Source organism: Mesitornis unicolor, unplaced genomic scaffold, assembly GCF_000695765.1.
Source record: "Mesitornis unicolor isolate BGI_N332 unplaced genomic scaffold, ASM69576v1 scaffold6871, whole genome shotgun sequence".
In the NCBI taxonomy this organism is placed as follows: domain Eukaryota; kingdom Metazoa; phylum Chordata; class Aves; order Mesitornithiformes; family Mesitornithidae; genus Mesitornis; species Mesitornis unicolor.
Window position 1 is genome coordinate 75,807 of NW_010164371.1, and position 20,365 is coordinate 96,171.

The following is a 20,365-nucleotide window of genomic DNA, read 5'->3' on the forward strand; positions in this document are numbered from 1 at the left end:
TGACTTCGGTGAGGAGAGTGCTAGACAGTGCTTCAGGAAAAAAGCTGCCAGCAATGCAGGCAAAAAGTTACACCAAACACACATTCAGTCAAGTAAAAGAAAGGTCTGCTACCCAGACTCTTACAAAAACACCACCAGAAATTTAACAGACTTCAGGATTCCTCTTAAATTTCATCCCAAACACATGAGCATTTTATAAAATTGGCAATATTAACAGACTGATAGAAATGCTAGTCTTTCTCTGTACCACTTTAATATAACCTATGCAAGTAATGATCAGGTCCCACCAAACCTGACATGCAGTTTCAGAGCTGACTATGCTCTGATAAGCCACTGCTTCAGCTTCTTGCTTGAAATAATTCTGAGCAAATAACTCAACATGGTGGACAAAAGAGCAGAAAACATATTCCTCTTCAAATAGCCTCCATCTTTACTGTTCCTTATTTGTCAACATCTAATTAATCTCACTGAGTATCAATCTCATAACCAAAGCTAGGTGTTGCTGGTGGGCAAGTGAATCAGGTTTGTAACAACAAAGCAAACTCACCAGGGCCTTAAATGTTCAAAGTATGGGAGGGTAAAAAAAACACCTGTTGAGCTATACCTACCGAGAAAAGATCTCTCTCTCTGGGAACAAGACAAAAAAAAGCACGTCTCAAGCAGCAATCAGACATACACAAAAAGATAAAATATTATAAAATGAAATACTCCTTTTTACTTTTAGTGCTATAAGGTTGTAGGTGCAAAAGGAATCAGAAACGTGTGACATTTATTTTCATGGCAAACATACATGCTCATCTGCCCTACTCAACTTTTGCAGAAGTGAAGTCTTCAATCAAAAGTCACTAAAGAGTGACCTCTTTTTGCAAGCTGCATTCCTCCATGGCTGAAGGAATCAAGGAGTCTGGCTTTCTACAATCAATATCCAGATATGCTAACTAGCAACTTGCCTTGTATTTTCAATTGGTTAAATTTTTTAGAAAGTAAAAACTTAATACCGTATCAGAAAATGGACTTAAAAGAACTTTTGTTATGAACATTATACGATAAATTTTGCTTAGATGCCAACTGGCATTGGCCCAGTGCATATGACCTGAAAGGAAACACCCTTCCTCTTGGGATACTAGTCCATATATTATAAAAAATGAATAGCTGTGCCATGGTTACCAAGGACCTGAGCCAGTCAGCCCCCATTTGTTTTCCTTTAGTAGCAGTATGCTTGGGCCTTCAGCAAAGAGAATAGTTGTTATGAATTTGCTGCATCAGAGCTAGTTTACAAAGTTCCAGTCCTACCAGCACACTTGCGTGCTTACACAGAGCACTCCCCTAGTATAAACAGCACAGGCAAATCCCACAGCTTGTAGGTCAAACACAGAACCTGGATTTCACTACAACCATTTACTTTTCCCCAGTAAAAACTTATGATGTGAACAGCTTTTTCTCTAGCAGAAAATAAACCAATGTAAAATAAATTTTAATTTTACTCCTTTACTATACCTAGCTGCCTTTCTTATATGAAAGCCAGTCTTCATGGGAAAGTCACATTAAATTAATACCCACCATCACACTGGTGTAGCCAATGTGGATACTCCTATTCCCATCGAAAGGACCTTTTATTGGTTTAGCTTAAGTTACTCCAAAAGAGGCTTAATCTAAACTAATGAAAACCTTAGGCCAGATCCATGCCAATAATAGTTTGCCACTTTAATTGCCTTGGCAAAACACACCACCAAAGCATTTGCAGAACACATGTAACTCAGAGAAGAAAACTGGTATCGGCTGCATCTCATCATATCCCTCCCCCTCCTCCTCCAAGGGAGGAATAAGCACTGCTGCCCATCCAATAGCTTCCACACTGTGAGTTTTTATGACGAGCTGCACAGGGACAGACCAGACCTCATAATATCCCTAAACAAAAAGGCTAGGTCAGAACGACGGGAGTGCAATTATACAATGTCCATGTCAGGCTTCATGTCTGCACAATGCCTTGCTACACCTGTACAGTCAAGTGAGTATTCCTGATAAACCTCAGCCTGACAAAGCCCTAATACACTGAACCACTTTGTGCATCTTGTGAAGACACCCAACATGCCTCCTCCCCATCAGCAGCAGAATATGCCACTGCAGGGAGAACACCGATGACAACTGAAGCCTGTATGTTCTACCAGAAATATGAACCCATGATGTGAGCTTTTTATAGAAAGAGATGAAAGAAATCTTATTTTTTCTTATTTTGAAGATGGATCATTTAAATTTCCCTGCATGGCTTGCCAGTTCTTGAAAGCTTTTGTTATGAAGATTTTTTCTTCTTATTCCCTGTGCGCATGATTCCTTGACTGCTGACAGCTGGAACTGGTGGAGGGAAGTCAGAAGTGTAAAATGGTTCTTGTTGAGCAAATCAGAGAAATGCAGTTCACTTCTTTTTTTAAGGACAAATGATTGTAGAAGACCAAATGTGAGTTTTGTTCATGCTGTTGCAAAAAAATTTAATGAAAAGTGGCAACATAATAATATCCTCTGGTAAATTAGGACAGGGTAGTAAGCGATTATACAAAAGTCCGTTTGTGACAGAGACAGCAGGAGGGAGAATTCTCCCTTGTCCAGTATTTCAAAAGCACTAGTTTTGTACATGCTCACTGATATCATGAGCTCCCTAACAGGGATTCTTTGATCTTCTCCATAAAATATTTTGTGGACTTATTCTGAACTTGGTGAGAGGGGGAAATACCATTGTATGGAATAAAAAAAGAAGTACTGAACTGCACACTCACATCTTTCAAATATGGAAACATTTGTGACAGTTTGGTCTTCAAGTGGTATTTTAAAAAGCTTTTCTATTGTTTACCTAAAGAACCTATTTCTTATTCTCATAGTACATGGAATCAAAGCAAATCCAGACCCATTGAAGAGATGTTATATAAGCCTATAGCAAAACAAATAAATTTTATTTAGTGGCTCAAGCTGTAACCATACCTGTAGTAGTGGGTTTGGATGCTCTTCCCTTAGGAACTGGCAGTAACAATAATTCCAAAGACTGTGGTGGAGTTGCTTTCTCTTGTTTCATCTCTGAAAGCTGCAGGGGATCCTCAGCAACCAGTGACTTCTTCTCGGCCAACAGGGTGCCTGCAGCCCTTGCAGCAACCTCCTTGAGAAGGGCAGCTGAAGAGGTCATGGAAGCCAGAGAAAGAAAAGAACTAGCTGGAGGCGGGTGCTCCTGCCCAGGAGTCATGCTTCTTTCACTCACTTTCTTAGATAAAGCTGCTAATGTGGAGCTGGCTGACTGAGAACTAAAAGGTGAGGAAAAGGATTCAAATCTTATAGTGTCTTCAGTCCTTGAAAGAGATTTGTCCTGCAAAACAGCATTGGCTGCAGCTTTCAGTTTCAGGATAGCTGAATCAGGGGACAAACCACAGGTAGTGGTTGAGTTTGGCAACCACTTACCTTGATTCCATATAAAGTGACTACTTGCATTGTATTGGTCACTTTGTTCCTGTTTCTCAGCAAGCTTTCTGGCAAGAACACTTAGCTGCTGGGCATGATGAGCCGGTGGAGAGAAGGAGAGATTTGAGCCAAGATTTACGGGGGACTCAACTCTGCCATTGACTTTAACAGCAGCATCCAGCTTGAGAGAGCCAGCCTCCAGCAGTCGTCTCAGGTTACTACTCAGTGGCTTATTTGGACCAGGAGGCTCTTCTTCACACAGAGATGACACATCAGGAGAAAGGTGCTCTTTGCTCTGTAATGTGTCTCTTAGTGCCTCATTTTCAATAGTTCCCAGCTCTGCTGTGTTGCTGCTAGGAGTTGCACTTCCCAAAGAAGTATCTGGGGAAGTGGACTGCTCTTGGACTCTGTCCTCAAGAGACAACTTAAAGTTCTCCTGGACTTCTCCATATGATGCTTCTGAAGGAGTTTCTGAAGAATTTCCAAACCAGCGTTCTTCTTCACTGAGTTCACCTTCCAATTCTTCCTGTCTGGTACCATCTGTGCGGAACCAAGAACAACAGTATTATTCCCAAATCTGCATAAAATAATTTCTTAGCATGAAGTAAGCCTGGCCTCTGCATGACCCTGCTGAATTGTACCCAGCGTCCCCCTCAAGTGCATGGACTCAGCATCAGCCTGGATTGAGTGACCAGGAAAAGTTTTTTGAAAATGAATAAGCCTTTATTTGAAGACAAAACCATGACGAGCCTGTCATCTTTCAGTCAGCATAATTACAACAGCTAAAACTGCAACAATACAAATATACATAATATGTATTCATACATTGCAAATATGTCATTATCAGTATAGTCTGTACATCCTGCAAAATATTATGAACTCTGTGGTATAAAGGAGGGATTTAATAGGCTCAGAAATTACTGGATACTTGTGTCTTTGTACAGCTAGCAAAGGTACACCTTCCAAAGCAGATCAGGTGTGTGGCTACTAAAAGTAATTTCTTCCAGTGACTTTAAATCTCAGCCCAATCCTGCAGTGACCCCTATCTAAAATAAAATAACTTTTGTACGATAATACACAATTCATTACTGAATGACTGAAATAGCTAATACACGAATGCAGGCTAAAGCTTTCATCTCTCCAACTATTTGGGAAAGGAATATCATACACGCAAAACTAGTCTTTGGGGTTTTTTTTCTTCTTATATAGACACTACTTGCTTGTCACTCTTCATTAATGTTAAAGTTTTAAAGATCATCCTAAACTGAACTTAGTTAATCTGAAACTAAAATTAAAAAGACAACCTCTTGGTCTCAACGCAGTTAGTTACATTTTCTCCTTTCTGGTAACTGCAACACATCTAGTCCCTCCTGAGACCAAATTGGCAGTGTTTAAAGCACCGTGACCCTGGACTGATCTTTTCCCTGATAGGTATTCAAAGTCATACACACATGACCTAGTCTTTTTCTGCAGATCTTGCTGGCCAGTCAGAACATAGTCAAGAACAACAGCAATGCTAGAATAAAATTCATGTTATCTTCTCTTGCCAGATACCTCTCACATTTCTTGATTTTAGACTCAATGTCCCAAGCTACAAAAGATTCATTGTAATTATGCTACAGCAAAACAAAAGGATTCAATATAACCCTCCACTGACATGCTGGAAATAAAGCCTGCGTGATATGTACTGTATCTATGATCATGTATTATTCCCAGATTCCCTATTTAATTCTGGCAAACTACAAAACTTGGAGAGAAGTTGATGAAGAAAAACTTAGATTTATATCATTGCTTTGATCCAATGAATTCAGGGAGGAAAAACACAGCCAACTGCATCATGAGTGCAGAGATACCAACACATACTCTGAAAGCAAAGTTGGGGCTTTTTAATGTTATACAGAATATCAGGAATAGTCTCTCACAATAATTTCCTTTCACTCCAACTGTATGGAAAAAATATTCACCAATGTTTTAAGAGCTCACAATAAAACCACTCAGTTACCTTAGATAAGTAATTTAAGCAGAAGACGACTAGAATCTTTCCTATTCAAAACAAACAAATGCCAAGCAAAATCCAAAGCATTTACTTGAAATTATTTTTGTATTATCCAAGTAAACAACACAGACATGGCAAGATTAACAATAACATTTGCATAAAGGACAATACCATGCACATTCAAATAAAGAAGACAGATGCTAATCAGTTAAGCCAGCACTTATGCAGCTTAAAAGGAGAACTGAATGTATTCCTTTTTCACCCTGTGAACATTAAAAATTAACTTGAGGCATGGCTATACAGTTGGGTGCAGTCAAAATAGAGGTCCATCCACTCATCCCAGATGCAAGCAGGTTCTGGATTGGAAGCCAAAAAAGCATCTTACTGGCGCTTTGCCTGAACTGATATACCAAGAGCAGGGCACATCCCCTGCCCACAGCCTGGAGCTGACACCACTACACAGCTTCTGAGCCAGAGCTACCCTGCATCCTACCACTTACATCCACATGTCTGCATACATCTGTCTGTGTAAAAACACGCTTCCTTCCCCTCAAACCCTACTCTGTGTCTCCGCCCCCATCCATAAATAGGGAGGGAGAATTGCATTTCCTTCCACTCAGAAAGTAATCAAAAAAATACTGTTTTAGAGATATTTAAGTGTAAATGTTTACTAGAGGAAGTGGGTTTCTGGTTTACAGAAATCTCCAGCTTACAAAACCCCCAAACTTCTCTGTTCCTTGCCATGTCCATCAATTTCTTAATGCTGATACATTTCTGAGTTGAAGCCAGCCTTTAAAATACCAGTTAAATTATGCTGTTTCACAAATCTCTCAATGTTCTTCACCCTACTTACACTGGAAATTAATTCTTCCTTCTCCTGCATCTGTTTTTGCTTTAACTATAGACATAATGTCTCACATATATTTTCAATACCTATCTCTCCTCTCTAAAGCTGACATCTAAAGGAATACTTACAGTACCTGAGGAACAGGACATTGGTATTTGAAGTGGATGGTAAGGATGGGCGGAAAGGAACTACATCTGCTATGGCAGGGCTGCAATACAGCTTTCCTTGACAGTAACAGAACTACACTATGCCTGGAATTGAAAAAATAAGGTAGCAATAGCAGAAGAGATAGGAACAGGGCATGGACTGCCTTTCTTTTTCCAGACATGCACATTCTCCATTGATCTTGCCTATATGAAGGGCAGCCACCAACATTTAATTGACAGGGAGCAGCTGAAGTACAGTACTTTGATTTAAAGGCTTGCTACCAAGTCCAGAATTGCTGTCCTCTTTGGGTAACGCGGTTAGAGCTCCCCCTCCTGTTGCTAAACTACCTGTAACTACTCAAGCACTCTCAAATCTTCAAGCCGTCTCCATAACAAAGGGCAAATTTCCTCTGCAGCATTTCTATCCCAAAAGCCAGCTGGATTTTTTTTTTTTTTCACCAGTGCTGTTTCTTTCTGTACCCAAAAACCAGACCTCTAACTGCTGACACAGTTCTAATTTATTTTCCTCTTCTCAGTAATTCCGTCAGTTGCTGCATTATCAAGTCCACTGTATTTTAAGGCTGTAAGGTTAATGTTGAAAAAGCCAGCATCAGTGTCTTATCATGAGCTCAGTCAAGCCTTCTTTTAAACACTAGTGAATTGGTTTAGAAGTGTAACAGTGAAGCCTGGCAATTTCATTTCTAAGCAAAGTTGCTATTCAAGGCCTTCAGGGCAAGATTTTAATTCACATTGACTTGTGAGCCTGTGAGTTTGAATGAGCTTGTGAACTCCAGGAGAAATCAGTCCGATCCATCAACTTCCCCATCATTTCAAATTAAATAAGATCTTCCCTCAGAACTCAGAGGTTTCATGGGACACCCAGGCCAGGTTGTATGAAACAGAAGTCAACATCTATGTGTCTGTCAAGAAACTTCAGCTGGTTTTCAGGTCTGTGGCAGAAGATGTGCGTGACATGTTTTTCCTTTCTCTTGCAACACAGCTAAGGAGCTCCAGTGAAATGTCCTTGAAACTAGGAGTAGAAATGTAATATTCACATTTAAATTTCTTCTAACATAACACAGTTTGTTATTACAGAACTGCTTATGAACATGAAGCAACTGTGATTTCATTTCTATTGCAGCCTGAAACGCTAAACACAGCTAAGGAACCACATGGAAGTTGCAAATAAAAGGTAACTTCAGAGTTAGGGGCAAATTTGCACAGACTTCATCTGGAACAAGATCTGTGTGGGAATCTCTCCCACTTTTACCGAGTAACCACTCATCAGATTGCCTCTTCTCAACATGATCCAAAAGTCAAGACCTGCCAATGCTCCTGTTTCCTGATTCCATGGCAATGCAGTTCTGGAGGGAGAACTGCTTCACAAACCATTTGCCACTGGGACAGGCTAGTGGAGGTCACAGGTGTCCTGCATGCTTCAGAACTACCCCATCATACAGCATGCAGGAGCCTCACACAAGTACTTCCCACTCCTGTCAGCAATAACAAAGTCACCAAAATACTGTTGGACAACTGCTGCCACTGATGAAGCCCAGCATCAAACAATTTCTGGCAAAGCCACAAATGTGTGCAGACATACTGTTTGAAGAAGTGCCAGTTTCCCTCGCTCATCTGCTTGTTTTCAAATACGGAAAAGTTCTATTTCTTCTCCAAGAGATCAGTTTGAGAGATAAATCTTATTGATCCCGAAGTACACTATTTCACTTTGTGAGCATCTGCCCTGTTACTTAGAGTGGTGACTAGAATTTGACCCTGATATGAATAGAAATGTTAATATAAACTTGCCCAAACTAATTATACCTGAAAACTGAAAAAGACAAACATGTTTGTTGATTTATATACTGAGCCACCCAATTCAAATGCCGGAAAATTTAACTGTACCCAACTTAACATACACATGGCCATGCATTAAAGTGGCAAGTGTGAGATGATCCATAGTTCCACTTTGTAGGACTTGGAGTGGAGAAATATGAATGTAGCAGGCTAGATCCAGAAACAGTCTGTGCAGCACAGGGAAAATTGAAGAGTCTCCAAGTTATGGCACTGAGTGACAGTCATGGGCAGCGATAACACGATTAAAAGAACACCATTTGGACCACTGGAGATTATCTGAGAAGAGGCTACAGCTAAAGAACCCACCCCAAAGACACTGAATTTTCACGGTAAGAGGGACAAAATTTCACTTTAATCATTCAGTGCAATGAGTAAATTAAAGAACTTCAAGACAGAACTAACATTGCAAACCCATATGCTACAGTGATATGAAACATATGGAAATTGTAATTACAGGATTGCAGAATGAAAATTAAAACAAATATAAAAGTACGTAGAAGTAAAACAATTTCAATGAAATGCGCACAGGAAAATCACTGATGAGATAAAGTGGTAAGATTGCCCTAACTTCAGCAGTTAATTCAAGAAATATCTGTGAATCTACAGGACCAGAATTTAAAGGGATAGGAGAGCCAAACCTAATTTTATTATTTTGATATCAACTATCTTGATCTACATAAGGATTTCAAATATGATCATTCAAGTTTGTGTCAATCTAAATAAAGTTACAATTGCATTTGTTGGCTATTTGGCACCCTGGTCATCTTCCCAATTTGTTGCCCCAACAGCTTATCCATCTGTAACACCTATCATAAACATTTCTCTGTATTTTTTTTATACTGAACACTATTGAAAGAGCTAGGATTAAGTGACAAGTTTACACTGGGAAACTGAGGAGTTCTGCAAAGATACCTAAAGAATTTAAAAGGACGCATTAAACTTAAATGAAGGAGTTTTGAGGAAACACTCTGAATGAAATGAGCAATCAGTTTCAGGCCAAGTAAACAGGCAAATGCATAAAAAATAAGACAGAGACAACACCTGAGCAACCTAGAACTTAGACTCGTGTGACTTCTATCAAGAATAGCAAGAAAAAGGGAGTGAATGAGAGAAAGCAGCAGCTGACAACTGAGAAGGCATGGATGACAGTAAAGGCTTTTAACTAGTCATGGACAAGGAAGTGGTGAGACAGATACTAAACTGGTATACTCCTATTTGGCCTCCAGGATGGCTTCCCATATTCTACTCACTCCTGTCTGCTTTCTTAGATCCCTCAGACAAGGATTAGGGATCAGGCCACAGGCCAAAATTTGCTCTTCTAGTAGTCCATTTCAGAATAGCCTCTCTTTACAGGTGCTATAACTCAGGTTCCACGATGACAGTTACCATTCAGCATCACGTCCAAGTAAGAGGAATTACCCATCACATGATGGCTGCGCATTCAAGAAGAGAACACAGGCCCATGATGTCTCCATCCTAGCTCTGCAACAGTTAGTAAGCCAATTTACACCCCTTTAGGACTGGAATACAGAAGGATGTTTACTTCCTTCAGCCAAACCCAGTAAGTACCACTGGCACAGAACCCTTGAAATTTACTAAAGACTGGTTGCTAGCCATCCTGGGCAGAACAGTTTTAGTGGAACATAGAAAGCAGAAGCCATAATGGAGAAGCTCTAGGATGAAATTAGAAGAGAGGAACTTGAAGTCCTAACTGCAAGCAGCACATTCAATGAGAACTAACAGCCAGAAAAGTGTCACATCAGAATTCAGTTTAGATCAGATAATACAGAAGAGAAAAGAATGAAGGAACTAAGGACTGAATATTGTAGACCTCTTTAGGTAAACTATGTACACTGTGTAAGTGCATCATTTTAGCAACAGGAAAAAAGAAGGCATCACTTGCTAATACTACATCACTTTCTAATTCACACTGCCTCTGGGCATCCGCTTCCCATAAACCCTTGCTGATTTCACAGCCAGGTACTATAGAAAACAGCATGCATGGGCCTGAAAATGGCAGTCATAACTGGAAAGTCTATTCTGTGGTATTCTACAGAAATTGCTCATTCTAGCTGTCTACAGACTACCTTTTTTTGTATTCAGGCTGGTTTTTAAGCATTTCCAATTTGAAAAAACCCAACAACAACAAACACAAAAATAAAACAAAACAAAACAAAACACAAACAAACAAAAACGTGAATGTCATTTCTTTGGGCTGAACAACCTTTGTGGGCTCCCATACCCACCAGAACACATGGATGTGTGTGCTTCAGGACTACTTCAGAGAAGCTGGGCAGAGTGCACACCAGGATCCCACAGGCTCCACTTCTAAAAAGCACAAACATCTGATTGGACTATACATCCACAGCAGCAATATATGTTGATTTTCCCATCGGGATGCTTGCAAGAAAATAATTATTTTAATAAAGAGACAAAAGCCTGCCTTTACTCCTTTTATTATATCAACAGCAGCAAATAAAACTTAACAGTCACAGTTACATAAACAGTCATGTGCTACAGTGCCCTCAGTCCTTCATTCTCTCTTCATGATTTCTGTGACCTATAATAGGTAAGCAGCACAGGAAGTCACTGTCCCCTTTCAATGGAATTTCTGGCTCGCTCATTTATCAACGGGATGATTATTCAACTCTTGACCCCATCACAAAATGGTTTAGCAGTGTTGCTGGTGCTTGAACCAAATTTCTCTACTGCAGGCTGACCTAGAGAGAGCAGCACAGCTGCAAGAAGGAACTGCCAAAAAGCCATAGCTCTTCTGTTCTGTCCTTCTCCCCTGTGTTTAAGATGTGTGAAAATACTCACACAATTAGACAGGAAAAGAAGCCCTAGGTAGGACACTGTGTTTCATCTCCACATCTTCTAAAATAATGATTTTCTTAACTGGAGGGAAGGAAGAGAGGGGAAAAGAAAGGCACAGCTTTTAAACACAAGGCATATATCCTCTACTTTTATCCCTAACTTAAAGTGACTTTGAAAAAAATCCACTTACAAGAAAAGCCCAGAATATTCACCTAGCAATTTCTCTAGTACTGCTTTTGTCAAAAAAGGGCTCCAACAGGATTAGAGAAAGACTAGTTAATTACCTTGCAGTAACTGGAACTCTCCAACATGCTTTGCTCATATGCACAAACAACCATGAATGGGCTGAAGTACCATGTATTCAGGTTTGCCAATTGCTAGCCAACCACAGAAGGTCAAAATACATGTACAGTACCTCTGTTTTCTCTCAAAGGCAGAATCCAGGTGTGATGGACTTGTCCAAGGAAGAAGGGAAGCACAATGGATTACTGAAAAAGCTTGTCACAGACAACATAAAACTGCCTTTATTTCCTTTCCCTCAAGGAGAATAATTTTGTGGTAGATGGGAAACAGAGACAGTGACCATTTATTTTCAGTCACAAGCCCCAGAATAAATGTGTCAAATGGATTTCATTACCTGCCAAACAGATCCTTCTTTTACAAGCTAAGTATCCATGGAAGAGGACAGAAATACATGATTTCTCCTGAGGTGAGCTGTCACTACTTGATGAAGTTTTTCAGAGCTGTTGATAGACTACAACACAGGACTTTATAGTGACAAGAAGTCCACCTCCAAGAAAGATTAACTATTCTTCTGTTCTAGGCAAGAGGTTATAGTTACTAGCTGTGGGATCAATGTTTGAGGAGTGTCGTTTCCACTGGGATTGAGAGATTTAAGCACCAAATGATTAGGCACTGCCTTAGAGTACAGCTAGAAGACACTAGAAGACACTCAATAACTTGAGTCACCTACCTTCTGAGGTCTTTTGGGGTGCAAAGCATATCACCATCTTTTGATACTGATCAGAAAAACTCTTCTCTAGAATTGGTTGGCAGCATCTTCCAAGAAGAAAAGTCAAAGACTGAGAAATAATATCTTAACAGTGAGGCCTAGTAATCAGCAACCCTGAAAAGTAGGTGGGCAAAGCAGTTATGTCTTGTAATATAAACCTATAACAATGTTACATATATACACACATATAGAGAGTATAAGTGTATAATAATATATGTATAATACTTATCTCATTACAATTTAGAATCACTTTGTTCTAGATGGATTTTGACACTATATGAGGCTCAGTGAGCTGAAGTACTTGAGGTGTATGCATGAAACAGAACATAAGATGGATGGCTTTACAGGAGGGGAACATTTTTGAAGACCATTCCTTAAGTGGTACCCCACAAAAGGGCATCCAACACAAAAAGTTTTCATCAGCTAACTTGACCGATACCTGGAACTCCTACAGAAAAGATAGGCAAAGACAGGTGATTTCTATGAGGTTTTCAGAAGAAATTAGTATTTCTGAAGTCAGCTTACTCTGCAAAGGCTGGCTAGTAGCCCCAAGACAGATTCATAAAGCACATAAAGTGTCAGTATAACAACAGAAAATCATGTTCCTTACAAAACATGTTTTATGGTACTGATGTTCTTCTTGTAACACTTTTATGTTGACTGAGCAAAATACCACAGCCAGCCTTACTGAAAGTTTCTCCCACAGGCCCCTGTGAGCTTCCTGTAACAACCTATAGTTGAGTTTGGGCACACCTTTCATAAAGGACAAGATAGTGATCAGACTGATTTATACACTAAAGAAATACGGCCAACTGAAAACCTGAAGTCTATACATTAACATATCAAAGGAACATATCTTCTGCCTGATGCAAACAGGGAATATGATAAACCATTTGCTATAAAACCAAACACTTTTTTTAGACAGCAACTACTGAGACAGATTTAAGTCCCTTATCAAGAATTTCAGGCTTCCCTGGGTCTTTTAACACTAGCTGTGATACCAGATTAAGACTCTGATAGACTATAATAAATTTGAGGACAAACTAAATATGCGGGAGATCAACTGCTATTCCCACAGCTCTATTATGAAATGGGAATCAGCTTTAACAATCTCTGATGGTTCAAGTGGTCCATGTGCAAGTCTACCCAGAGAGATTCCCTGCACTTGGAGCACTAGTGTATCTGTATTTACATCAGCACACATTTACCATTGTCAGCTCACTTACATGTTAAATTCAGTACAGGGATTAGAAATTCTACCTTTTCTTACTTATAAAGAAGTTTAAAAACTCCTTAAAAATATTCCCGATTAGCCAAAATTCATTTTGCTTCTTCATTTGTTTTGCTCTAGACAGAAGTCTATGGCAATAGGCTGTTTCAGTCAGAACGTATCAAATACCAAAAGGTAATAGGGATGCTGGCAGCTTCAAAAATAAGGAGAGTTAAACATTATTCTCAAGACTTCTATTATCCTTAGCATATAGAGTCAAGACCTATCATCTCAGCCTACTTCATAAAGGAGGGGAAATATTTTCATATTTCCCACCATGGGCCTTCATTAGAAATGAAATCCCAAATAATTCTAGCAAATAATCTGGTAAAGCTGGCTACAGCCAGAAGATCTCTAAATGAGAGTTTCCACTCTAGATCTAATTATTGTGGGAGATAATCACATGAATGCCAAATGGTCAGTATAGGAATCTGTAATATTTGAAGGCCATCTTTGAATGACAATTAACTCCATGAATGAGGAAAGAGTTTTATTCCTTCGGCAGGTCATTAATGGAATCTTTGCAAAGTTGCTTATGGAACACAGAACTAGTGTCTCGATTAGGAAATTCTAAGCGGAAACACAAAACTGCCTTATCTTAAACATAGCCTATCTGCAAAGCAAAGGCTCAGTTACTCATTTCCAAATGGCTACTTGCTTTGTAGTAGTTTGATTCTAGGTCAGTCTTCTATTGTATTTTTTATGTAGAAGACATAAAAATACAGATTATTTTTTTCCTGATGAGATCTCAGGCTGCGTTTATCCCCGACTTAAAACAAAACAAGACAAAACAAAACCCCAGAAAAGTGTGGAAGGAAGAACAACTGTGGTCAGACTAGACAATCACTATAAGCTGAAACAGTGAAGTAACTCAGCGCTCTCTAATCTGTCACCATACAGTTCCATTTAGGTGTTATGGCAGACAAGATCCATTCACTTGGACAACTCTGCTTGAGAAAACTGAAAGATCATACTATGTTACTAAAAGAAAAAAAGCAGAATAATAAACTCCGTTCTTCATAGCTTTCATCCCTTAAAAGACAATGGATTTCAAGAAAGGGAGTGGGCACATATGAATGATCATGGAACCAGAAAAAAACTTGACCTATGACCTAGAATACAAGGCTCAGAAATAAAGGAAATTTATCCATTTTCAGAGAGGCAAGTCTCTGCCTTGAGCAACTCAAGTAAGACCAGCAGAATTTTTTTCTGTATACACTGCTTTTTGACACTGTGGTGATCAGTGTCCAAGACAAAGACTAAACATAAAACATGGTTTAGAGAATCTATCTGCTGACTGGATGGTTCAAGGCATCTTAAAGTGATTATATTCTTCTTGGCTGCCAGTGGCATCCACAAGGCTTCAGTAAACACCAGAAGAAACTGGGAGAAGCACCCTCACCATTGTTACTTTTATGTAGTGAGCATTACATGAGAAAAGAAATCTCCATAGCAAAACTGAAGTAGAGCATTAAGTATGAATAGTACAATTTTATTATATCACATTTTGTATGATCTAGCTGACAAAAAAAGGCAGAAAAGCTTTGCTTGCTAATCTTCATTTAACTTGGTAACAAATAAAATTGGAGGTCCATTCCATCTTGCATGTTCCCCCTTTTTGAGATACATCTATAAACCGCCTGCTCTTTGACAGTGCCTTCATCAGCTAACAATTCATCTTAATTAAGACCTGCACCAGACCTGCCACCGCTCCAGAACTGGCTGCAGCAATAGCTGTCTCAACTCTTTACTGCAACCAAAATCTTCATCGCCTGAAATGCACTGCAAGCCTCGGCACAGTCAAAACCCCAACAGTAAAAAGTAGGCACAAGAATCCTCATGTTCTTCACAATTTACAGCAGCCAAGAATAAAGTGATCAGTTTATGCTATAGAATATTATAAGACTGGCTTACCCTCAATAGATGCAATTCATTTAGTGTAGCTAGTCACTTAAAACTGACAGGGTCGCCCCAGCAACATGATTTTAGTCACCCTTACTGTTGGAAAGGAAGTGGATGAAAAGTTGCAAGTGTCAATTCAGCTGGCAAAAAGGGTGAAAAGTGTTCAGACATGCCACTCTGTTGTGTACAAACAACTTTCAATGAAAATAAATAACTTCCTGATCACAACTGCAATTTAGCATTGTGGCCTGGGAATGGCAATAAGTTTACAAAAAGTTCTCACATTACCTGAAAGACTAAAATTGATCTAAGAGCTCCAGGAAAAAGCCAGAAATTATCTATGCACTGAGCTGTGCTGTTTGGCAATTCCAAACTTTCCTGCGGGACAAACCACTGACCAAAAGGCTAATTGAGGAACCAAAACCATGCTGGCTGATTACCTGCTCTTTCACCCATTCATTTCAAAGAGTTGGCCTCATGTGTTGTACACACCATATAGGATTGTGCCCTTAAGCAATCCAGAGTAAATTTACCATAGCTACCATGATGTATCAGGAAAAATTGACTGCTAAGGTTGATAAATCTGTCAATTACCTGCTTCCTTGACTTTTATTCTTGTGTAAATGCTTTAATCCTGACATTGCCAGTAGCTATGGGAAGACGATCTGTACATTGCTAAAACACACTATTTAAATTACTAGGAAGTCCCTAATTATTATAAACAAGATTACAACAAGTTTATTTAAAGAGGTTTCTCAATATGAAAGTGGTAGCTCCAGAAAATAAAGCTCCCTTGCTGTCATTATTTGAGACCACTGTTTCCACATCTACTCTTGGTCTGTGCATCACCCTCAGTGCTCCCTCAGCCTACCTGAATGCCACAGCAAGAGCATCTGCTGTCTCTTCATCAATACCCCCTGCATAGCCAAGTACGCCTGCACAGGGCACGGAGTTCCCAGCCTCCCCTCAGCTGTTCCTATTAAGTCCAAACCACCTTTCTCCCCATGCCACATGCTCTCTCTGTCCTTATAAAACAAGAAGAAATCATTAACATACAGAGGAAGGTAAAGACGAGCAAATACCTCTGAAGTACCACAGTTACTGACTTCATCTTCAAGATAAAGATGCCTTAGTGCCCCTGGTGGGAATCAAAAAAATCCTTGCAGGTAAAGGGAGAGTATGGAAAAACCACAGCAGGCCATTGTCCTTGCCAGTGAGCTATTTAGGCTTAATATGGAATATCAAATCTACAGCAAGGTAGTGCACATGATATCAGGTAAAATTTCCCTTTCCATACTTCCTCTCTCACTGGTAATAGCAAGAGATTTCCAGGAAAGGAGAACAGAAGCTGAAACCAAAAGAATAATGATGTATCATCCTTCTTCCTCTACACGCAGAAGTTATTAAATGCAAAGGACTGTATAATAGATCTGGTTTCCTATCTCTCTTCAAAGGCACAATCAAATTTTGGAATTGAGAAGGAGAGAACTCCCACCAGGGTTTGTACAGGCACAAATGTAAGCCCAGCATAGCTTCAATACTTGAGGAAAGCTCTTCAGAAGGTTTCAGCAGCATTGTAAAAACATACAGCAACAAACAGAAGATAGTGAATCATTTCAAGGAGCATGTTTTCCATCTTCTTTCTTCTTACCTCTGTTTCTCCAAGAGAAAACTGCAATACAGATGCACAACCTCAACCATCGTTACCTTGATCTCCCTGAGAAACTGTCAAGTGCATGTTTCCTACAGGAAGTCTGATTAGAACACAGGCTCTCTTTCAGGCTGAAACTATCTTTTGTTTGGTCACATGTGCCTAGGACAGCAGGCTGACTCCCTGGCTTGTACTCCTGTGCACTATACAAATACAACAAAGGAGAAGGAAACAATATTTCTTTGTCTTGCTCACACATGGGGTTGAGAACACTTTCTGATGCCTTATCACTACTGTAGAAAACAGAAGTCCTGGAGACACTTACTACTTTCCTACCTTTCCTGATAAATCTTCTCCAAAGGGCCTAGAAAACTTGCCGTAAATATTGACTAGTAAAGGGTGAAAAAAAAGAGAAGAATTCTCAGCAATAAAAGCAGTTATTATATTACAAGTGTTTTTGGAGAAAGAGAAAAAAGGAAGAAAACTAGGCCTCATCAGTGTAGCAGTGCTACACAAGGATTAAAGCAGAAAAAAAAAAAGCTCTCGGTGAAGCTCTCCCAATAGGTGTGAAGAATCTCTGAAGAGAACTTCCTGTTGAGCCACAGGAGAAAACAAATTTTTAAAAAGGCAACTGAAAAAGCTGGAGATTTCATGTCTGTAAACTGTCCTGCCAAGACTCCAAACATCCCCCCAGACAGCTCTGTCATTGCAGTCTAGAACTCTTGGATCCAGTTATAACTTACAGCACCAGTAAAATAACAAGAGAAAAATCCTTGCTTGCTAAAGGGAGGTTTTCATCTCCTGAGCACACAGTTAACCCAGCTAGCTTCTAAGAAAGGAAGACAACCACAGCCTCTATCTCTGTCTCTTTACTGTTGCAGGAGTCTGGCTGGCTGCTCTTCATATATAGCACATACTGAAGTCTGAAAAACTGTCAAAGAAGCGGTTGCATTTGCCTGCCTTGATGATATGATGGACTGTTGCACATTCTGACCTGTGTTTACTTTGACTTTTTTGGTCAGCTCATTATTACCTTCTCTGAGCACAGACAAGACATCTCAAGTTTCCAACAGCCCCAGTGGCATCCTGGCAAAAGCAATTAACTCCACTCAGCGTGGAAGAATCACAACCACTACATATTCAATAGTCCAGACACTTCCATTCGGTTTACGCATAGGACCAGGTTCTCTCCTGTGTGACATGTGAGTATTTGGCAAAGGAGGAACACAGCATGAGCCTTTATGGCTCTCTGATTCTCCATTGTGTTTTCTACCGTAGACTCAGCCTTAAGACTGCCTCATCAACAGCAGCTGGAAATGGCTGTTAAGTAGCAATAAGTAGATCTGAATGTGTTCCAGCTGTGGCTCCATCTCTGACCCTTTTCATCTCCGATTCACAGACTACTCAAGTTGCAATGATATGAGGATGTATGGAACAACAGCATTAGTTCCCACCTAGGAACATCCCCATGCAATGAGAATCCCCACCTGGAAAGGCCAAGGCAACTTTTATAACATTTGCATCACCCTAGCAGCACAAGGGAGATCAGAGGAAGGCTGCGAAGCTGGCCCATTGCTGACAACAAACACTAAGTTCTAGTTTAAAAATAATGTTAAGTGGAACTCAGTGAAGTCATCTTAAATTATTCTAAATATTGAAGTTGGAAAGGTAGTGACAGCAAATACTATGAACTTTCTCTCACTTTTATTAAAATACAGAAAGAGAAAACCTCACACTAACTGCTCAAAACATTGACACTTAGAAAAAGACTATAATAATATATGGAACTGTTGCTTTAGAACACATTTATGAAGGTTGTTCCAGTGATCAATAAAGTAAAAGAAATAACAAAATCAACTCAAAATCTCTATGACACCTTAATATGTAGGCTACAATAAACAAAACACGGGAAGCCTCAGATCAAGCTGCTACAGTGCCTTTAATTATCCTTGTTGTGGTTACAACCTCCGTCAAAGTGTCACAAAGTGAAGGGAGGAGCTCACAAACTGTATGTTTGCCAAGAATCAAGCATAGCAGGTGACATAAGGCCAGCATATCTGCTCTAACAAGGAGCTTTGGTTTTGACCAGTTTCTGTTTATTTTTCCTAAATGCAGCTTCTCCCGCTCTATTTTTGATAAATAATGTGCTCCTGATTTACCATTTTACTCTGCCCCATTACTCACGTGAGGTGCTTTATGCACATTAGCTTTCCGACTGGTCCAGAAACAAAAGGTTTAGGTTTCAGATACTGAAATTATTCCTTCTTACAAATGTCACAGGAATCCAGTTCCCTATCATTTTTTTTCTTCTCTCCTGAAGTCAGATTAAAACATGGCAAATTATATTTTCCATGTTTCTAATTCCTCCCACAGGGATGATATTATGGTAACATATCTAAGGGAAGCTTCAAGAAGTGTTTGTTTTGTCGTGCTGTGTTTGCTACCAGAGACAGCTGCTTTCTCTGTCCCTGAGAGGATTGCTTGGGGTTAACAAGCAAAGCCAAATAAGAGAAGATTAGGAAGCTACTCGTAGTGGTAGGCTAATACACAGAAGCAGACCTTTCCACGTGGAATCGGCACTACTCACTCCTAGACACACCGTTTAAGGCACTGCCTCAGTTTTCAACCTTAAGAAAAGTCAGAGGTCACATAATTAATGTGCAAGTACTGAATAAAAAGTGGACACCCTTCAAGCCTTATCTTATTTTAATGTGATTTAGCATTTTGTGCCAAGCTCCTGGTACAAGAAACTAATGCTGTGGCTACTTAGGGGACACTGACACAGCAAAAATGGTAGCAACCCATTTCTACATTCTGCCTAAAAATCCACCTAAAATTCAGATGTAAAGGAATAGCTATAAGCAAAGGGGAAGTTTTATGTTCACGTCCATTCCATTGCGGGCTTTTCTGCTGACCAAACAAGTGTGACAATGGCAGTGGCATTTGATTTTATATTTTCAAAGTGCATTTCTTGGCTGAAAACTCTGTGGGCTTTACCAACACTTTTTACGTGGGCCAGTAAATGCCTTCAAAGACAACAACTCTGATTCTCATGTGAGCATGTCTGTACTAAATAATGCGGTGCTATGAAGTGATATCCGAGCCAGCTTGAGTATACCCACAAGTATTATAGCTGAATTAACCTGGGTAGACTGCTGTGATAACTGCCTCCCGTACACAAGGTAGCTTCTTTAGAGCTTGGTTTGTTATCTCGATGTGGCATAGCACTGTGCAGGAAGACAATACAAACAATTACAGTGTAGCCTATTTAGACCTTATGCGCAATGTAAAAGTACCTCAAGGTGGGCAGAAGAGCCCTCTTCAGAGTTATTCACTGTGCAAAGAACTCCCTTTGGCAACACAGAATTGACAAAAGGATTATGTCAGCCCTTCCTTTCCAGAACAAGGAGCAGGGTGAGAGCCTGTGGG

The 20,365-nt window shown here is 39.8% G+C and overlaps 1 protein-coding gene across 1 annotated transcript in view; it reads right to left on the reverse strand.

Annotated features, from left to right (window-relative positions):
* Positions 1-4,184, reverse strand: part of LOC104548302 (zinc finger protein 827-like) — a 78,741-nt gene extending 74,557 nt beyond the window's left edge. The window contains 3 exon segments of the mRNA XM_010194290.1: positions 2,974-3,981; positions 4,083-4,145; positions 4,148-4,184. Of these exon segments, the coding sequence (XP_010192592.1) occupies positions 2,974-3,981; positions 4,083-4,145; positions 4,148-4,184 (1,108 nt within the window).
* Positions 4,185-20,365: the final 16,181 nt, after the last annotated feature.